Raw genomic sequence first — 20,702 nt, 5'->3', positions numbered from 1 at the left:
TGGCTTAATTTCTACAAGGTCCTTGGCTTTGTAAGGACCAAGCTCTCTCTTTTACAGCCCCCTTTCTACTAAGGCTTGGTTGTTTTTTTCATAGAGGCGTACTCAACTGAGTTTAAGCCACCATTGCTGTGGCTGCCCAATTGTATTGGATATCCACCTTGCTTTATGGATATCCCACTTCATGGATATTCTACAGGCACCACTTTGTCAAAGGTTCTTTTATCCAACTCAATGGGTTGCAAAAAAAAATGCCAGATAGCCAACACAACCCCACCTAGAGATACACCCACAAGCATTTAAAGGTTACTACTCACTGTTTACTACCTTCCCCAATTCTACTACAACTCCCATTTCTTCACTATCTTTGTTAATCCTATTTCTGGAGAAGAGTAGCTCTTCCCACAAGCAGCTTCATGCCATTTTAGATTCCCAAATGAACACAAACCACCTTCTTTCCTCCCTCCCTCACTCCCACACCACCGATAGGCTACACCCTGCTGCATCTCTGCTCAGCTTTTATAGCCACATTGGGTGGGGCTAGCTAGGGAGGGGTCTTAAAGGAATATGCTACACCCTGCTGCCTCTCTGCTCAGCTTTTATAGCCACAATTGGGGTGGGGCTAGCTAGGGAGAGGTCTTAAAGGGACAGGGCATCAGCAGCCCAGAGGCTGACTATTTTGCAAGCAGCTGGTCCTCTCACATTCAGCAAACGCACAAGCTGTGATCTGGTGAAATAGAATAAAGACAGGGGGAAAATTAGGCAAGAATTGGGATTATACTCGTGGACAGGCACAAAATTTTCCAGAGCCCCAGAAATGATACTGAGAAAAATTAGTATAAGGAGTCTCTAAGGAAGTGGCCCTTGGTTATTCCAGTTTCAGCGTCTAATGTAAATCAGGGCATAACAGAGATGGCAAGCAGCTGCCAAGCGACCCTTCCTTTATTCCACACCAAAAGGAAAGTTTGGTGAATGCACACTTCCTCCCTGAAATACAGGGTGCTCTAAATTCATCCCAATGACCAAAGCAGCATTGCACCCTAAGTTCTACCCCTTTTTTTTAAAGATAGTGACTCCCAACAGTGGAACAGAAGGAAACAGGACGATGCTTGCATGGGATGGCTGCTGTGCATCCGCCTTCATTTGACACGCACAAACCACGGATGCCTCCATGCCAGCGTTTCACAAGCTTAGCAAAACTATCACATATATGTGGGCTTCAACCTCCCAGGATTCTTAAAAGTTGCCAAGATTGAGAAACGCTGCTGTGTGCCAAGCCTATAAAGACCTCTGCCCGCTGAAGGAGTTTACTGTAGGTAAAACAGTGGCAAAACTTTTCTTTCCTCTGCCCACGAGAGGGCTCTCGGGTTTTTCTTTGCTAGTCTCGAACTACCGGCTAGCTTTTTTCTCTTCGCTGCGAACGGCACGAGAGAGTCCTAATTTGTTTTCCGGGTTATTGGGAAGTTGTTGTGATTGCTTCGCTACATGGCCGTCCTATTTGGATGGAAAGCACAGAAAAAACTCTTCTTTTTGGCGTAATCCTATAGTAAGAATTATTTTCCTTCTCTAGATATTCGGCTAAAAAGGCTTCTGGCACAGGGCTGAATCTGAGCAGGTAGAAAACGGGATGGGGTGGGGGGGTGTCCCCATCCTTCCGTCGGCCCATCCACCCTCCCGCCTGCAGGTCCATTTTGTGTAGTCGTCCATTGCCTCGCCTTGTCTCTCTCAGCGGCGGAGAAATTGGCGGGGTTGCAGGGCAGTCAGAAAAGAAGAGGCGGAAGAGGACTGAGATGGAGGAATCGGCAAGCACAACAGAGTTTTTACCCCCCTCCAACATGGAAAAGGGAAAAAACTGGGTGAAATTTATTTCGGAGTACATAGGGAGTGGGATTTCTGCGATACAAAATCGGTCTCTTCTCTATGCAGAGAAAATCTGAAAAGCAGAATTAACTCCAGGCAGGATTGAATGGCAGTCAACGGGGGTCCTTTTATTTACAGGGAAACCATCTTAGTAGAATTAAAAGCAGATTGTGGTGATGTTTCTGTGTGGAGTGTGTGTCTGTCTGTCTGTGGTTCTCTCTGACCACCACACATTGTCAATTACGTATGGCTATTGGTTGAGCTCTGAGCTTGGCATTTGGTTGAAAACGTTTCGTTACCATTCGAGGAGACATCCTCAGTGCGTTTTGAAACGTCAAACCAATTCAAAACGCACTAATGATGTCTCCTCAAATGGAATGGGACAAAAGGTTTGTGACCAATTTGCCAAGCTCTGCACGCAAACCAACAGCTAACTACCAACCCCAGCTACTAATATTAAAACACATTTCAACTGTTGAACTATTGGTGGTGATATTTGTGGTGATATATGTGGTGATATTTCTCTGTGGAGAGGGGCAGAAAGCCCAAAGCAGTAAGTATGTGCCTGTGTTTCTCCTACTCACCCCATTTTGTCACTTATGAAGTATTTTACATGCCTTGTGCCTTGCTTTGCTGTTCTTGGATGCAATTTTTTCATTCCCTTTGCTATTTTTGTTTTCAGTATGGTTCACTGCCCAATAAGTGAGATGTATGTTGCTTTTCTCCTAAAACTAGTTGCAGGTTTCCTTTGAGATGGACCCCCATACGTTTCGCCTTTCCTGAGTCCCAGCAGAGGAAGCAATTTTTGGGGCTCCAGGGAATCTAATGAATGGCTGGTGTAGAAGAAGATCTGCTTGGTCAACATCCATGAAGGAGTCAGAAGTCCATCGCTTTGCGAAAGAGGAACCGGTTGGCATCCCTGGGAAGGTCAAGATGGACGTGGATGCCCTGCTCAAAGACAGTGAGGAGTACAACAGGCAGAGGTTTCGTTCGGATGCTCTTCCTTTGGGGGAACGTCCCTGGCAGACTCTGTTCCACCTGGGAGAGGCCCGCTCAGAGATGGCTGAGACCACAGGACCGCACCAAAGGACAGGTGGTGGACGTGGTCATCTTGGAGCAGTTTCTGCATGTGCTTCCTTGAGAATGCAGGCTTGGGTGAGAGCCAGGAAGCCAAGTACCAGCCAGGAGGCAGCTCAGCTGGCGAAGCTTACCTGGAGCAACAGGTATCCTTGAGAATAAGAAAGGGAAACCTTGATTCATAGCCTAATGCTAGGAATGTTGTTGTTCCTCTGACCACAAGCAATGGCCAAGCAAGAAGGAGTCTCCAGTAGGCTGGATTTCTGAGGCCACCTGATTTGTCCTACAACTGGTTATAAATGGAGTGGGCAGTAGAAAGAGGGAAGGCTTAAAACTTCACCCCCTTGATAACAACCCCTAGCTTTCTAGGAAAGCCTGTTCTTACTTGGAGAGCTACAGATTTAAAATATAAGTCAATATCTTGGTTCACACCCTGCTGATTACAAACTCTGGGTTGGTATCCCATGTTCACATGACCTTCCTTAGAATCATTCCTTAGAATAACAGATTTGGAAGGGACCTTGGAGGTCTTCTAGTCCAACCCCCCTGCTTAGGCAGGAAACCCTACACCACTTCAGACAAATGGTTGCCAGTCTCTTCTTTAAAACCTCCAGTGTTGGAGCATTACACTTCTGGAGGCAAGCTGTTCCACTGATTAATTGTTCAACTGTCAGGAAATTTCTCCTCAGTTCTAAGTTGCTTCTCTCCTTGATTAGTTTTCACCCATTGTTTCTTGTACCTTCAGGTGCTTTGGAGAATAGCTTGATTCCCTCTTCTTTGTGGCAACCCCTGAGATACTAGAACACTGCTAACATGTCTCCCCTAGTCCTTCTTTTCATTAAACTGGACATACCCAGTTCCTGCAACCGTTCTTCATATATTTTAGCCTCCAGTCCCCTAATCATTTTTATTATCTTATCTAGCCGAATCTTTTAGCCAAACCATATTATGACTCAACCCATGACCTGCTCATTTAATAAGTCACTGACTGGGATGCTACAGCTAAATGGAATTGTTAGCAGCCATTGGAAAAGTAGACCGATCAAATGTATTAATCTAATCAATTGTCTTCCTTTTCTAGTGCCCTGTGTCATTTGAGGAAGTGGCCGTATACTTCACCCCAGAGGAGTGGGACCTTCTGGATGACGAACAAAGAATCTTGTATTACACGGTCATGCAAGAGAATTCTGAGAATGTGACCTCCTTAGGTAAGGTTCCCATTCCTGTAAGTCTATAGAAACCTTTCTGAAGGTGTCAGTCCCAACCAAAGAATCAGCTCCTCTTTGACTAGGTGTGACAGGCAAATTGCATGTTTTTGTGAAGTCATCTCTCTTACTTTTAAGGTTTTAGGTAAGCTCTGTTGAACCCTCTCCATATCCCCAAGGGCTGTTCCTACCTCATGCTACATAGTCTAAATAGAACTCATCGTACTTCTGAAAATTAGGACTTGCCATTCCTAATCCAGCATTGGCCAAGGAGGCAAGCAGTTGAAATCTGTAATGGTCAGGACTACCTCTACCAAAAGTGGCTTGAAATTAGCATAGGTTGAGTGGAAAGAGGTGGATGTCAGGAACACAACTAAAATTTCCCACCATGCACAAATAAAAGTACCTTGACTTATAAGTATTGGGATGCTTGGAATTTTGGTTGTAAGTCATTGCGCTTGTAAATAAAGGCACCGCATGATTAAACTTTGTCTTACAAGTGTTGAACTCTGTAAAGTAAGTCACTTTTGTTATTAAGCAAATCATGTAGTCTTTAAGCAAATAGTATGGTCATTAAACAAATAATGATTTTAGGCGAATCCAGCATATCCAGTGGAGAGGGGGTTTTTCCATTTTCTGCTGAAAAATAGAAACAAAATTTGCAAATTGAGATCACATAACCACTGGATACTGCAACCTGTCTTAAATACAAGCAGGTTGCCAAACAGCCAAATACAATTTGTGTGTGTGTGTGTGTGTATCTGCAGCAGTTATAACTTTAAGGGTGTCATAACTTTCTTGGAAGTCTGTCATAACTGTTGTGAAAGAGCCAGCAATCAGTTAAGGACTACCTGTAATGGATTACCGTAAATATACCAGAAATGAAAATGTCTGTTGTATAAGTAAAGATATTTTTTAATTTGTGGTTTCTTAGATTTCTATCAGGGGAACAAAAGACAGGTTACTTGGGAACCTGTTTTGTCCCTACAACAAAATAATCCTGTGTGGTAGGTTCAACTGAGAGATAAGGACAAATGCAAGGTTTCCTAAAGTTTCCATGGCTTGGGGTGAACTTTAATCTGATTCTTCCCAAATCTAGTTCAGTACTTCAACCATACTACACCAGTAGACAATTCTAAGATATTTGGTTCTTGATATTCTCTGAAGATTGGTTCTTCTCTCACAAACATCTCAGAGACAATCAACTGGTATCACTGTTGTGCAGCATAGGAAATGGTACCAGACAGAGGTGGGTTGATCTCGGTTCAGCCCGGTTCAGGCAAACCGGTAGTGATTCCACCCACCCACCCACCCAGACACTTTTGCACATGTGCAGAAATGTTGCACAAGCACACGAGCGTGCACAAGTGAACCAATAGTGCTGGGATTTGCAACCCACCTCTGGTACCAGAGAAACAATGAAGAAAAGAAGTAATACCCTGATCAAGGCACAATAAAAAAAGAAAATGAACTCCAACCAACTGTCTATAAACAAACAGCAGAGTTCTCACTCTCATGCACTGATGATGTTATCTTGCCTGGTAAATGAAATGTATGCAGAAAAACATCCAAGAAAACAGAACTCCTGCATGTTGCAAGTGCCAGATGTTAGTCACATGACCCCAGGAATACTGTGATGGTTGTAAATGCAAACGCTCATTGTGAAGTGTTTTTTTCCCCAGTGCCATTGTAAGTTCCAATGGTCATTGAAGTAGGCAATTGTTAAGTGAGGTCTTTTTGCATTAGAATTCTGAGGTAAATTCTGAGGTAACTAATTACCCCGCCTTGCCTAGGATAACACCCTTCGTTGTGTGAGATAGCTATAAAGAAAATCAATAATCTTCCTCTCTTTTGTTGTGTTTCTTTTCCTTGCTCTAGAGCTTTTGATATCGAAACCAGATCCAAGTCTCCAGACTGAGTGGGAAGAAGGGTTACAAATGGCTGATCTCGAGATATTCAAAGGAAAAGACCCTATTGTTGAAGGAGTTGTGAATTGGGAGGACATAATGGTGGTTGGTGAGAAGGTCTTTCTTCCTCTGACAAAAGAACTCTTATGTTTTATTGGGTTACATAATATGTTTATTTTTAAATTGAAGAATTTTTGACTCTCCTATCTGCCACCCAGACCCCAGGCAGTTGGAATATACAACATCCAATTAATCAAAATCTCTACAATGTTAGATTGTATTCCTTTAGTACAGTGGTGGCAAAACTTTTCAGCACTGCGTGCCCGAACTGGAATGTGTGTGCATGCATGTGCTTGCACGTGCCAGACAGTCTTTGGGTTTGCAACACGCACATGCACGCTGGCCAGCACGGGTGAGAGCACCGGAAACCCAAAGACCAGCTGGCCGGTACGTGCATGCCTGTTTTTTGGCTGTTTTCAGACTGTTTTCCAGGCTGTTTCCAGGCCTTTTTGGCTATTTACCAGGCTGTTTCCAGGCCATTTTCTGGGCCATTTTTGGCCTGAAAAATGATCTGAAAAAATGGCCTTGAAAATGGCCCGAAAGACAGCCCAAAAGCAGCCTGTTTTTTTGGCTGTTTTTCAGGCCGTTTTCTGGAGGTCTGGCACCCGTGAAGATCAGCTGGGCAGAAACCAGGAGAGCAGCTGGCAACGGCATGCATGCCCACAAAGAGGACTCTGCATGCCACCTCTGACATGTGTACATAGGTTTTAGCTCATGTGCAGGATGACATATTTCCTTTTCTTTCCTTAACATAGTTGTAACTGTTGCCCTGCCAATTTCATTACCTCCCCCTGACAAGCAGCTCGCTGGCTGTAGGATATCAGAGATGTGTTTCTGAGGGCACATGTTAACCACTCAGCCACTCCAGTGGATGCCCTCAGCAGAACGGGGGACATTCAGTAAGAACCATTCCAATTCATCAGCCCTCCTGCCATCAAAGCCTGTTTTAATTGGCCCACTGCCACTGCAGTAGCTGTAAATTCCACCAAGTCTAAGCCACATCTAATAGTGTTTTTTCATTGTGTCTGCAAAGCCACAGACAGTTCCATATATTTGGATCCCTCACCAAAAATGTTATTGAGGTGTACCTGGTAATCAGTGGGACAATATTTTAAGTGGAGACACCCATTGCGAGTATGATGGACAGCACAACCACACAAGGAGGACTTGGGTGTTGTCCCTAAATCAACCCTAGCTAGCTCTAGCATAGTTATATGTTGAATATAGCCTGCCAAAAACCACCTGAGTGGTTACCCCTTAAGGCAAAGCTTAAGATCTGGATGGCTTTAAGACAGTTTAAAAACTTTATATTTCCTACATTAGTTTTGATGTTTTCTCTGGTTTCACTTCTTTCCTTAATTCAGAATTGCCAACCCATATCCATATGAGACTTTCCATAATGGTAAATGTGACGTGGCCTTCCACATGAGAGGCGATAGAACAATTCAGAAGTCTGAGGAAAAGAGTAATCTGAGGCATTCTTCTTCAGGTGAGAGATTAGAGCAACACTTGTTTTTTAAAACAAACCTGTGGAGGTGCAGGTAGGAAAACACAGTTCCAGGAAAGAAGTGGAAAGATGGTTCCAGCTTCCTTCTACATTATGAATGAGCAAAACATAAACCTTCTGGAAACAGGCCATTTATCCGTGGTGGGGCAATGGTTGGAATGCAATACTGCAGGATACTTCTGCTAATTGCCGGCTGCCAGCAGTTTGGCAAATCAATTCTCAATGGCTCAAGGTTGACTCAGCCTTCCATCCTTTTGAGTTCAATAAAATGAGGCCCCAGATTGTTGGGGGCAATAGGCCGACTCTGTAAACTGCTTAGAGAGGGCTATAAAGCTCTGTGAAGCAGTATATAAGTCTAAGTGCTATTGCTATTATCAAAATTCCTGAAAGGAATGTTTCTCTGTTACACAGTTGTTGGGACCTGCTTATCAGATCCTTGTCCCACTTCACTGATTAAAGCCACTTGGCAGGGGTGGATTGCTGCCAGTTTTACTACTGGTTCGCTACCCGGCGCAATGCACCTACGTGCATGCGCTGTTCAATGTAAATTGTTCTTCGCACATGCACAGAACAATTTACAGTGAACTACGCATGCGCAGTCACTAAAAACCAAAATGACGGCCACCCAGCGGCGGCGAGATAACCAGTTCGGGGCGTGGCAAGGTTGGGTCGCTGCTGGTCCCTGCGACTGAGGCATGAATTCCACTACCGGTTCGGTCAAACCAGGCTGAACCGGCAGCAACCCACCTCTGCCGCTGGGAGGTGATAGACATTTTACGTCCATGAAGTGCTTTGACTTACTTTAGGGAGGAGGTAGTACATGCCACTCTAAAGATGTCATCTCTGGACTAAACTATTGTGGCTCATTTTCAACCAATCTCCAACCTCCCTTTTTTGATTAAAGTTGCGGTTGCACTTGAAGAAGCACTGATCATGCTACCAAGCTTCAATGGGGAGAAACTGTTTTAAGCTCAGCCTTAGCCAAACTGAGTAGCTGTCAGTTTTTCAACCACCCATTGTTTCGCTTTTGTCATTACAAGTCCTCCCAAAAATGAATGGACACGCCCTCCTTAAGAACTTCCTGGGAGATACTTTGAACCATTATTGACCATCCTTTACCATTCTTGTCTCTTAGATATTTTGAAACTATAGAAAGTCAAGTTAGCCAAAGTTATTTCCTTTCATATGTTGGCTGTAGCATTTAGGGTACCGAGACTGAAGATGAAAGAATAATCCAATCCACAGATAGCTGAACAACAGAAGTTTATTGAGCAACCAGAATTGACATGATATTTCTTTTTTTTTTTTTTTTTTTTTTGTAGATTTTATTGGTAAAAAGAAATACAACATCCATAACTTGTAACAAACAATACAACTACATTTCGAGATATTCCCATACTATCAAATCATATAAACATCAAAGGTTAGGTATCTTTCCCTCCCTCTTTTCTTCCCTCCCCCCTTACTTCCTTCTCCCCTGCCTTCCTCCTTTCTTTTCTCCTTTTCTCCTTTCCTTCCCCCTCCTTTCCCTCCCTCGCTCCCCCCTCCTTCACACATACCTTCCCTCCTTCCCTGCCTCTTTCCCTCCTCCTTCCTTTTATCTTAATCTCCCTCCTTTTCCTCCCTCCTTCCCTCCTTCCTTTCAACTCTCCTTCTCTCTTTCTTTCCCTCCCTCTTTCCCTCTTTACTACCCTCTCTTCTTCCCTCCCTCCTTCCTCCCCCAGTTTCTTCTCTTTCTTCTCTCCTTCTTTCTTCCCACCTTCTTTCCCTTCTCTTCTTTCTCTTCCTCCTCTTTCTTCCCCCCTTCTTCTGCCTTTCCTATTACCTCTCCTTTCTCCTCTCCATCCAGACTTCCCTACTATCCTCCTTCCCTCCCTTCTAACCTTTGTACATTTGCATATTTTCCTCTGCTGAGGACAATCTGGTTTCTCTTTCCCTTTCCTTGCTTGAAGAGGCAAGGATTATACGTCTTCTCGCCTCATCTAAATGAAGTTTGATCACTAATTTCATGCAGGTAATTATAGCGAATTTCCTATCAGCTTTTTAAAGTTTTCCCAGCATTGTAGCGTGACAAAATTGCTCGACGGTGGGTTCTCGCCCCTGATACATTTCTCCTTTCGTTTATCTCTCAGTTGTTGTATATTGTTCATTTGAGTTATTGGTTTAATCGTGATAGGTTAGTTAGCTATCTCTTTTTATGTCTAGGTCTTCACTGACTCATCAAGCCATTTGTATAGCTTCTCCCAGACTGTATAAAAGTCTGTGTCTTCTTTGTCATTAATTCGCATCGTCAGTCTGTTCATTTCTGCTAGTTCTAAAATTTTATTCATCACCATAGTGTGGTGGGGGCATTTTCACTCTTCCAGCACTGTGCGTAAACAATCCTTGACGCTGTCAGAATATGGACTAGGAGGTATTGGTCAGATTTGCAAATTTTTTGATCTATTATTCCTAATAAGAAAGTTTCCGGCTTAAAGCATAGTTTAATTGACAGGATTCCATTCAGCCATCCTAGTATTTGCTTCCAATATGCTTTGGCTACCGGACACGTCCACCACATATGGTAGTACGTGCCCAGCACCGTTTTACATTTCCAGCATATGGCTGAAACTTTTGAAGACATTTTCGCCAGTCTTGTCGGTGGAAGATGCCAGCGGTTAGAACATTTTATATATATTTTCTTTATAGGCCGTCGACTTTGTCAATTTTAGATTCCATTCCCAGACTCTTTCCCAGTCGTCTAGATCTATTGAGTGGCGATGTTTTGGGCCCAGGTTACCATGACTTCTTTTACTCTTTCTGCTTCCGTTTTCGAATCAGTAAGCAGTTGTATATTTTTGAAATTAATTTCTCATCTGGTCCAATTAAAATTTTATCTAATTCCTGGTTCTTGTTCTGGAAGCCAGGTTGTGCTAGATCGAATTTATGTTTGTTTTGAATTGAAGATATGGCCACCAATCGATGTTTATTCCCTTATCAGCCAAATTTTCCCTGGGGTTTAGTTTGTTTTGGTCGTCTAGCAACTGTTGGTAGGTAACAATTTTATCCAAGTTTATCAAATTCGGGTATATCAGGGCTTCCGTCGGAGATATCCATTTAGGTAGTTGCGTATAGTATCTCCTTCTAATTTCGAGCCAGTCCTTAATCAATACCCCCTAAATGGTGACTACTAAACTAATTGTGGATTTTATTTCCCTCGCACCATAAGTAGTTGTGCCACCCGTATTGCAGGTCGTGGCCCTCTATTGTTAAGATTCTTTTATTAGCTAACATTACCCATTCTTTTATCCACATAGTTGTTGCTGCTTGATGATATGTTTTCCATTCCGGTAATCCCATTCCCCCTTGAGTTCTTTTATCCTGCAGGTGCATATATTTTATTCTGGGCTTTTTACCATTCCATATAAGTTACGAATCATTTTGTCCAATCATTATAAAATTTTTCCCCTAGCTTAACCGGTGCCGTTTGAAATAGGTAGAGGATTTTTTGGAGAACATTCATTTTAATTACTGCGACTCTTCCCATCAGTGATAGTTGTAGTTTTGACCAGGTTTTTAAGTCCTTTTGGGTATTCTGTAACAACTTATCATAGTTGTCTTCTTTATGGAAGAGCACTTCGCAGACAGCCAGATCCTAAATACTTAATTTTTTTTAGTTACCTTTAATTCATTGTTCCTCTAGTTCTCCAATCTGGTTTTTGGGGGAAAATTTTTTTATAATCATTTTTTGTTTTTTCCTTGTTTTATTGTAAAACGGCCACACACCCAACGTTCTCAATGGTCCTCATCAAATTCGGTCCTGAAAGTAAGGGGTGACATGATCAATCAACAGCAAAATTATTAATCATGAACCATCATTCTTATAGTGTTTTCAGCTTCTTTGAGCTCTACCTACTTTACGTGTTATATCATTATTGACTAACAAGTCTCCAAGGCACAATAATTGGTTAGTCCTACATCATGGTGTTCGTGAGAACTTTCACGTTGTAATAGCTGAGTAAAGCAAGTGTTATCAAATAAGTGAATAAAATGTGCAGGTTATTAATTTGTTCATCATCCTATGTCCCAAACATGCCCTTGGGAACACTGCAAGCAAAGAATAGCTGACAGGCAAATATTTCTGAAGATGCTGCAGTTTTACTTACACGTATAACCTCAGTTCTAAGGACCATCCAGATGATTCACTGTAAAAACCCTACAGTTGGCAGCTCCTGCAGACCTTGCTCTTTTTTTAATGGTTACCAGAAAAATTACCTGTGCCAATGTCATTTTTTGTCCTTATGTTGCTGGCAAGCATAATTTTGCATCGCAGATTAAGTACCAAAATCTTCCTATTGAAACCAAGACTACATTTTGACCTTTTCTTGCTTTGCTCACTACCCCTTATTTACTTCTTTTGCCTCTGTCTTCAAAACTTTGTTCATATCTTCATTGTTTTTGCAGAAAGCCGCCCACCTACCAGAAAAATTTTTATCAGGAAGAGTTTGGAGCAGAACGACTTCAGGAGCCAACGCAGTGGGATGTGTTCTTTGATCCCAAAATTTCTGAACCACTGGAAGTCAAATCTAGAGGACAACAAGGGTTATTCCTGGAGCTCATACAAGCTTCTAAAGCTGACAAGAAAATGCACAGCAGTAGCTCCCCAGTAGGTTCTACTGTAACCAAAAGAAACTACCCCTGTTCTGAATGTGGGAGAAGTTTTGATCGCCGTTCCAACTTAATTAAACATCAGCGTATCCATACAGGAGAAAAGCCATATCCTTGTACAGAATGTGGGAAATGCTTTGACCAGCAGTCCAATCTAAACGTCCATCTAAGAGTCCATACTGGAGAGAAACCATATGGCTGCCCTGATTGCGGCAAAAGGTTTAGTATCAAATCACATTTACATGGACACTATAGGATACACACAGGGGAGAAGCCTTACGAATGTGAAGACTGTGGGAAGAGCTTCCGTGTGAAATCTTCCCTAAATAAGCACCAGCGAACCCATACAGGAGCGGCCAAGCTCTCCAAACCACCTGAGATCAAATCAGAGGGTCCCCGGGCAATATTGCCAGAAGTGACACGGGTTTATGCAGCTCTCAAATCAGAAAAAATAATTAAAATTATGAGTAGGAAGCCCCCTATAGAAATCACGGTGTCAAACAAGAATTTTTCCTGTTCTGAGTGTGGGAAAGGATTCGATCGGCCTTCACACATCTCATTACACACCAGAGGATCCACACCGGGGAAAAACCATATCCGTGCATTCAGTGCGGGAAACGTTTTCATCAGCAGTCTAACCTGAATGTCCATTTGCGTCTCCACACTGGGGAGAAACCTTATGGCTGTCCTGAATGCGGCAAAAGATTCAACATCAAATCCCATCTACATGGACACTACAGGATCCACACAGGTGAGAAGCCATTTGAGTGTGAAGACTGCGGGAAGAGGTTCCGGTGAAATCTTGTCTAAATAAGCACCAGCAAATCCATACAGGAGAAAAGCCATATAAATGTCTCTCCTGAGAAGAAAATCTAATTAAACACAGGTCACTCACTCTGGGGAGAAAAATCGCCTATGCTCTGAACTTGGGAAAATAATTTTGCAACAGATAAAATCTTATTAAGCATGAAAGAATTCAAACAGGAGAAAATCCTTGCCTATGTTCCTTTTGGCTGGTAAACCATCCACAAAAGACAGATATTATGGGGGGCCATCTGTGAGATAATTTCAGGAATAATTCATAGCAGAACACACACAGACACTATACATCATATATTTAATTATGGTTATTTTCAGTGAATTCCCTAATAAACTCAATTCTTGCAAATGCTTTTATGGGATCAGAGAGAAGCAGTGTGCATTTGGAACTTAAAATATTTTGCCCTGAGACCATGGAAATGATCCAACTTCTACTGTCCTGAAGTCACCTGTTATTTAAAAGGTGGCCCAAAGGAAATTAGAAAACAAGCGATATTCCATATGAAGAGGTTTATGCCATACTGCTTGCTCTGATTTTCCTAGGAATGTGGTGTTACCTCCAGCTAGGTAGTTCTGCACCTCATTGTAACATGAAACTTAGCAAGAGTTATTAATGTTCTCTAAGAAAACATCAGTTCGGACTATTAGAAAACCTTTAGGTTAATTACATATTTCGTTTCCCACTCATGCATGGCTATTTCACTGAAGCTTGTCTGGAAATGACATGAGGTGCTTCAGAAAATATGTCCTCAATCTGGTAACTGTAAGGCAGAAGCACTTAAGACTTGCCTTTCAAAGCCAGTGGGACTCAAAAGGGGTTGGTGAAATGTGCACAGGTTGGAAAAATCAGAACATTAGCATATAAGATATGGACCTTCCATTTCATGATACTGCTTTCTTCAGAAATATCATTTGAAAGAAGAAAGTACTTTTCCTCCTTCCTTTCATTTCTGTTCCATTCCAATTATGGACCTAACGACTGTAACAGCCTGGTTTGCACAACATACCATAGTTAACTGAGTCATGAAGAGTTATGTGTTAAGTGGACAGAAAAAAATAAGTTGATTGACCCCAGTAATTAGCCCTTAAGAGGCTGCCGTCGCCACCTGTTCTTTGTGCCAGTCGCGTATGTGCATCCCATTGCCTGCTGCGCTGGAGGGACTTGCCCGGGCAAGTCCGAGTGGAGCGGCACAGCAGGCAATAAGATACACGTGCACAGCTGGTGCGAATAACAAGGAAGCGACGGCAACAGCTTTTTCAGTGCATTCGAGACCTCCGATAGTTTTCGGCAGCCTCTAGCCAGCTGCCACTTTTGCTAATGGCTGGCAAAGAGGTGGCGGCTGGGAGGCTTCTTGCAGTCGCACCAAAAAAGAGAACTTGCCTTCCGGAGTCCGGACCAGCCACTGCAGGAGGAAGATATGCCCAAAGAAAGAGGCGGTCATGGGGAGGAAGTAGAGCTAGGGCCGGAGCCTCTGAAGTGGAAACCGGACTGACGGAGAGCAGGCAGCATACAGGAAGGAGGCCTTTGACAGATTAGGCCAGGCCTGGGCAGAAAATAGGTAGATAAATAGAAATTCAATTTTTTTTGTTACCGTGTTCTGTGGGCGTGGCTTGATGGGGAGGGTCATGTGACTGGGCATGAGTGACCATGCCCACTCAGTCACATAACACCATCCACCAAGCCACACCCACAGAACCGGTAGGGGAAAAAATTGAGTACCACCATTGGACTTTTGGTGGAATTGTTAGACGGTTGGTGCAGCCCCAATCAGCAGGGTTGTATGAAAGTGGAGCCCAGGTCCTACCAAACCTTGAGCAGTTGAGGCATGCTTGCAGTAATCCAGTGAGGAGCATTCACATTTATTTCTATTTTCTTGTTCTACAGCATTATCAGTGTAACTCTGCTTTCTTATTCTAATTTTTTTTAATGCCAACTTTTCAAGATCGGGTAAACTTGTAAGAAGCACTTGCCCAAGAATAATCAACTGCCCTTTTTGCATAACAAAGCCAGTTAAATCTGGGTTTCCCACTTATCCTCTGCATACTGTGGGTCTCTGAGGTGGAATGCAGACCATTAAGTTACCTCTTGTCCTGAAAGAAGATTTATTTTTGCCATACAGATGGTTCTCGTTTAACCATCTTCCATTCAGTGACCACATTCAAAGTTACAGCGCCATTGAACAAATGCTACTTGGACCCAGTCCCCAAAGTTACGTCTTCTGTAACAACCCCATTGTCACAGGATGAAAATGTAGGCACTTGCATTTAGGACTGTAGTAGCACTTCAATTTCCCCACCTCACCTACCTATTCCCACCATTATTTCTATCCTTTTGATGGCTTCTTCCTACTGCTTTTGAAGTGCAGCCTAGTAATATGCAAGGCAGCTGTTGTCATGACTGGCCTTGTTCCTGAAACCCCATACACCAGTGTTTTTCAACCACTGTGCCGTGGCACACTAGTGTGCCGTGACATAGTGTAAGGTGTGCCGTGGGAGAATTACTTTATATATAGTCAATATAGGCACAGAGTTAAAAAATTTTAACATTTTCTAATGGTGGTGTGCCTCGTGATTTTTTCATGAAAAAAGTGCCTTTGCATAAAAGGTTGAAAACACTGCCATACACCATTCTCAAAAACTAGAGAACCTGTTTTCATTTGGAAAACAGCACAGGAAAAAGATCTTCCGGCGGCAGGTGCCTCATGTAGGAAGAAGGTCAGCTGCATGTGGCAGGTCTGGCACAAAGGTATGTCAGCTGAGATTCTATAGTGGGGTATGTGGCTGCAACATGGACTCCATGACATTCCTTGGGGGCAGTGGTAGCACCTGCGACACTGAGGCTGAGAAAGGTCTGGGGACAGCTGAGATTATTGAAAGTCCTAGGCCTCTATGACAGGGAATTGCGCAGCCGGTGTCCAAATGAATCGAGACACTGACACGAACTTGTAGTTTTATATAAACATATTTTACATCTATACACCAAAGATAGTCAGGCAAACAGCATCATAAATCACAGAGCCACAGGGGGTGGGGGGAGGCAGGGAAAAGGGAAACACTCCACACTCATAGCAACCAATCACAGTGCAGATTGCCTCATACCGGAGCAACCGGTAGCACTCTTCGACCAATCACTTATAACTGTGTGTTCTGGCCCATTGCACAACCTCACTGCTAAATTTAAAAGTCTTAAACTCAGCCCTAGCACTACCATCGTTCGAGAGGAGACAGTGCCCTTAACCTTAGTGAGGCTTGAGACTCGGTTTGGTCCTTTCCAGCCTCAAGCCTCACTAAGGTTAAGGACTGCCTCCTCTCGAATTATGGCAGTGCTGGGGCTGAATGTTAAGATGTTTAAATTTAGTAGCTGGAGCAGTGGGTTGTGCAATGAGCCAGAATACACAGTGGATGGATCTCCCTAAGACATTTGGTTAGTGATGGCAAAGAGGACTGCCGGGATTTCCATCACTAAGCAATGTGGATATGTGATGCTATGTTTTACAACTGCATTGCTTATCTGTGGAAATTCTTGTCATTGTTAACAAAGGACAAGCTGTATACCTGTAACAGTTGTGTTATATGGATGTCCCAATTTGTTACCATGTTTGTTTTTAGATGCCTTGCTAATTGGTTAGAATTCGTTTTTGTCTAGGAGACTGTGCTAAAAAAAAAAAAAAAAAAAAAAAAATAAACAGAATGCTCATTTTTAAAAAAACAAAGAACAATAAATTAAAACTTTTCCACAGATTTAGCCCTGGGATATTAATGCAATGTTGTTATTACACCCAAAGTGTAAAGGCAAAAAGAAAAAAAACAAAAACCGAAACAATAAAACATTAAAAACCAGAACAATTAACATCATTAAAACACCAGAAACCATACTGTGAATAATTAGCGGGAACAGTTCCCAAAAAAGGAGCCTTGGGTTTATTCCCTTCAGCCTATTCGTAACCATGCATAACAATAGAGATGGAAAGCAGCTGCCACGTGATCTCTTCTTTATTCCATACCTCGAAGGAAACAATTTGGGGATGGAGATTTCTCCCTGAAATAGGGTGATCTAAACAGGAATTTCTGCAGGATTGATGCATTCATCCGAATGACCAAAGCAGCATCGTCTTTTAGGTACACGTGTGGCTTCCAATAAAAGGGCAGAAGGAGACGGGGAAGCTTGGATGGGGATGGGATCATTGCTGTTCATCTGCCTTCGTTTGACACACACACACTGATGCTTCCATGCCAGTCTGTAGAGATTCCCAGTCATCAAGGTAATGGTGGTCCCAAAGGCGCTTTCTCAGGAGGCAACTGGACTTTCGTGTGTTTTCTTTGAAGACGTTTCGAAGCTTCTTCATCTCCGACAGGACAGCGGGGAATGGAAGGAACGGAGCCCACTATCCACTATCGGAGCTGAAGAAGCTTCTTGGAGGAGAAGCAAAACGTCTGCAAAGAAAACACAAGAAAGTCCAGTTGCCTCCTGAGAAAGCCCTTTGGGACTTCCGTGCCAGTGTTTCTCATCTTAGCAAACTCTCAAACTTCGATTCACGGAATTTTTAAAGTTGCCAAGGTTGAGAAACGCTACTCTGGGCCAAGCCAATAAAACCTCTCTGCTCGCTGAAGAATGGCCGGTGGCATCTTACTGTAAACTCAGCAGAGGCAAAACTAGGAAGCGTTTCTTTCCTCTGCCCACGAGAGGGCCCTGGGGTTTTTCTTTGCTAGACCCGAAATCCCAGCTAGCTTTTTCTTCCCTTCGCTGCGGACGGAGCGCTGTTTTGTTTTCCGGGTTATCGGGAAGTTGCTGCGATCGTTTCGCTACAGGGCCGTCCTATTTAAATGCACGAAGGTCTAGCAGAGAGAAAAATATCTTTCTTCTTTTGGCTGAATCCTAAAGTAAGAATTATTGTCCTTCCAGCAGCCGGATATTCGGCTAAAAAGGCTTCTTGACACGGCTGAACCTGGGCAGGTAGAAAGCAGGTGGGTCCCCATCGTTCCCTCCACCCATCCACATCTTTGTGCATCTGCCCATCCCTGCAGTTCCAATGTGTGTAGTCGTTCACAGCAGCAGAGAGTCTCGTTTGAGCCCCGGCTTTGCTGACTAGTTTTTTCTCCAACCTGGGAAGATTTATTTCTCAGTATTTTGGTGCGGTGGGGTGGGGGGAGAGATCTGCGATGCAAACTCGGTCTCTTCTCTACGCAGAGAAAATCTTAAAAGCATATGAATTCCAAACAGCATTAGATGGCAATCAATGGGATCCTATTATTTGCAGGGAAACCATCTTAGTACAATTAAAAGCACAATGGGGTGATATTTTTCAGGTACTGAGGATTAATAGCTGCCAGCTGATATAAAGTTGTAGACTGCAATGGCTGATGCAAGGAGGAGGACTAATTGCATGGTAGGTGTCTATATATATATATAGGTAGTCATTAGAGGGTATTTCTCCCTCATCGTATATTTCATTTCTGTCCTTGTATTTCATTTCTGTCCTTGTGTCCGAGCTGAATGGTAAGGGATTTTAGCTACCACTTATATGTTTGTATATATTTATATAAACCACTGTTAATAAAGGCTCTGTGTGCTGTGTTTTGCTCCTGGGTTTATCTCATAATAATAGTCCCTGCCAAAACTCTGACATATTTATCTGTGGAGAAGGACAGAATACCCAAAGCAGTAAGTATGTTTCTCCTACTCACCCCATTTTGTCACTTACGAAGTATTTTACATGCCTTGTGCCTTGCTTTTGCTGTTCTTGGATGCAGTTTTTTCATTCCCTTTGCTATTTTTGTTTTCAGTATGGTTTGCTGCCCAATAAGTGAGATATATGTTGCTTTCTCCTAAAACTAGTTGCAAACTTTCCTTTGAGATGGACCCCCATACGTTTCGCCTTTCCCGAGTCCCAGCAGAGGAACCAGTTGGTTTGGCCCAGTGGATCAGCCCAGTGCCTTCTCTAGAAGAAGATGCATATGGTCAGCCTCCATGAAAGCTTCAGTAGAAGTGACTACTCTGCTCATGGGCATTGAGGAGTACAACAGACAGATGTTTCATTCCAATGCGCTTCCTTTGGGGGAACGTCCTTGGCAGATTCTGTTCCAGCTGCGGGAGGCCGCTCAGAGATGGCTGAGACCACAGGACCGCACCAAAGGACAGATTGTGGACGTGGTCATCTTGGAGCAGTTTCTGCATGTGCTTCCTTTGGGAATGCAGGCTTGGGTGAGAGCCAGGAAGCCAAGTACCAGCCAGGAGGCAGCTCAGCTGGCTGAAGCTTACCTGGAGCAACAGGTATCCTTGGGAATAAGAAGGGAAACCTTGATTCATAGCCTAATGCTAGGAATGTTGTTGTTCCTCTGACCACAAGCATGGCCAAGCAAGAAGGAGTCTCCAGTAGGCTGGATTCTGAGGCCACCTGAATTTGTCCTGCAATTGGTTATAAATGGAGTGGCAGTAGAAAGAGGGGGTAAAAACTTCATCTCCCTCGAGATAGTTCCCAACTTTCTAGCAAAGCCTGTTATGACTTGGAGAGCTACAGGTTTAACATAAAGACATTATCCCAGTAGCTCATACAAGTTGTAATGACAAATCCTGGTTTAGAATCCCAGGAATATTATTAAGCCTTTTTTTTTAGTTAACCCAATTACTGGTTTAAGCTAATAAGGCAGTGGTAGATTTCTATAGTTGCTGAAATACAATCACAACCCAAAGTCCAAACACTGACTTGGGTTTCAAATGTAGGAGTGCAGTTAAACCTCTAATCTCCCTCCTCCTGCCTTAATGTGAGTTAGGCAGGGCCCTTTTCAACACCTGGGAGCTTAAGATAAACTTTATATAAGCTTGAATCAGGAATTACAAATTCAAGATATGAAGCAGGCGTTAAAACTTAATATTTTTGCTAAATGACATCGCAGTCATCAGAATAATAGATCAAATGCATTGCTTTGTTCAATTGTCTTCCTCTTCTAGTGCCCTGTGTCATTTGAGGAAGTGGCCATACTTCACCCGAGGAGTGGGACCTTCTGGATGACGAACAAAGAATCTTGTATTACACCGTCATGCAAGAGAATTCTGAGAATGTGACCTCCTTAGGTAAGGTTCCCATTCGTTGTCCTTCTGAAAATTAGGACTTGCCATTCCTAATCCTGCATTGGCCAAGGAGGCAAGCAGTTGAAATCCATAATGCTGTGAAACATTGTTTTATATAGTAACTGGACTGAGATTATTAAATTTTATAAATAAATAAATACATATTATATGCACAAAGAGTGAAAGATTTGACTTACCCATTATGGATGGTAAAGATGATGACAGCTTTGGTCAGAAAACACCTATTGTCTAAGTTTAATAATGATTGGAAACCCCTTTACTGACTTTTTGTGAAACAGGGAAAAATGGAAATCTTTAGTTTATCAACAACCCTGTATGGTAGGTTGAACTCAGAAAGAACGATGGATGCTAGTTCACTGGGAGTTTCCATGGCATAGGTAGATTTTAACTTGGTTCTCCCCAAGTCTAATCCATTACTTTACTACACTACACTAGTAAACAATTCTAAGGTGTTCAGTTCTTGGTGTTGTCTGAGTTTGGTTGTTTTTCTACAAATACCCCTGAGACAACCAACAGGCTTGCTATCATTGTTG

At 42.9% G+C, this 20,702-nt stretch overlaps 2 protein-coding genes and 1 long non-coding RNA gene across 3 annotated transcripts; all 3 read left to right on the top strand.

Annotated features, from left to right (window-relative positions):
• Nucleotides 1–1,386: 1,386 nt before the first annotated feature.
• LOC116502995 (zinc finger protein 557-like) lies at nt 1,387–12,134 on the top strand. Its single transcript, XM_032209080.1, has 6 exons — nt 1,387–1,543; nt 2,593–3,080; nt 4,016–4,142; nt 6,018–6,155; nt 7,471–7,595; nt 12,057–12,134. Exons 2-5 carry the CDS (start codon nt 2,985–2,987, stop codon nt 7,533–7,535), a joined length of 426 nt encoding a protein of 141 aa, XP_032064971.1. The 5' UTR covers nt 1,387–1,543; nt 2,593–2,984; the 3' UTR covers nt 7,536–7,595; nt 12,057–12,134.
• Nucleotides 11,574–13,522, top strand: LOC116524036 (oocyte zinc finger protein XlCOF26-like). The gene is made up of 2 exons (XM_032239134.1): nt 11,574–11,599; nt 12,057–13,522. Exons 1-2 carry the CDS (start codon nt 11,574–11,576, stop codon nt 12,901–12,903), a joined length of 873 nt encoding a protein of 290 aa, XP_032095025.1. The 3' UTR covers nt 12,904–13,522.
• Nucleotides 13,523–17,864: 4,342 nt separating this feature from the next.
• LOC116502999 lies at nt 17,865–20,069 on the top strand. Its single transcript, XR_004254641.1, has 3 exons — nt 17,865–18,044; nt 18,916–19,350; nt 20,029–20,069. It is a non-coding gene; the product is annotated as an uncharacterized LOC116502999 (long non-coding RNA).
• The last annotated feature ends 633 nt before the right edge of the window (nt 20,070–20,702 follow it).

Source organism: Thamnophis elegans, chromosome 2, assembly GCF_009769535.1.
Source record: "Thamnophis elegans isolate rThaEle1 chromosome 2, rThaEle1.pri, whole genome shotgun sequence".
Classification (NCBI taxonomy): Eukaryota; Metazoa; Chordata; class Lepidosauria; order Squamata; family Colubridae; genus Thamnophis; species Thamnophis elegans.
Note: the sequence above shows the minus strand (reverse complement) of the source record. Positions and strands in the feature narration are given on the sequence as shown.

What these genes read in the sequence shown, in the direction of transcription:
- LOC116502995 (XM_032209080.1), top strand. Translation starts at nt 2,985, where the DNA reads ATGTGCTTCCTTGAGAATGCAGGCTTGGGTGAGAGCCAGGAAGCCAAG. An exon ending in AAGCTTACCTGGAGCAACAG is followed by an intron (nt 3,081 to 4,015) that starts GTATCCTTGAGA and finishes TTCCTTTTCTAG; the next exon opens with TGCCCTGTGTCATTTGAGGA. An exon ending in TGAGAATGTGACCTCCTTAG is followed by an intron (nt 4,143 to 6,017) that starts GTAAGGTTCCCA and finishes TCCTTGCTCTAG; the next exon opens with AGCTTTTGATATCGAAACCA.
- LOC116524036 (XM_032239134.1), top strand. Translation starts at nt 11,574, where the DNA reads ATGGTGTTCGTGAGAACTTTCACGTT. An exon ending in TTCGTGAGAACTTTCACGTT is followed by an intron (nt 11,600 to 12,056) that starts GTAATAGCTGAG and finishes TTGTTTTTGCAG; the next exon opens with AAAGCCGCCCACCTACCAGA.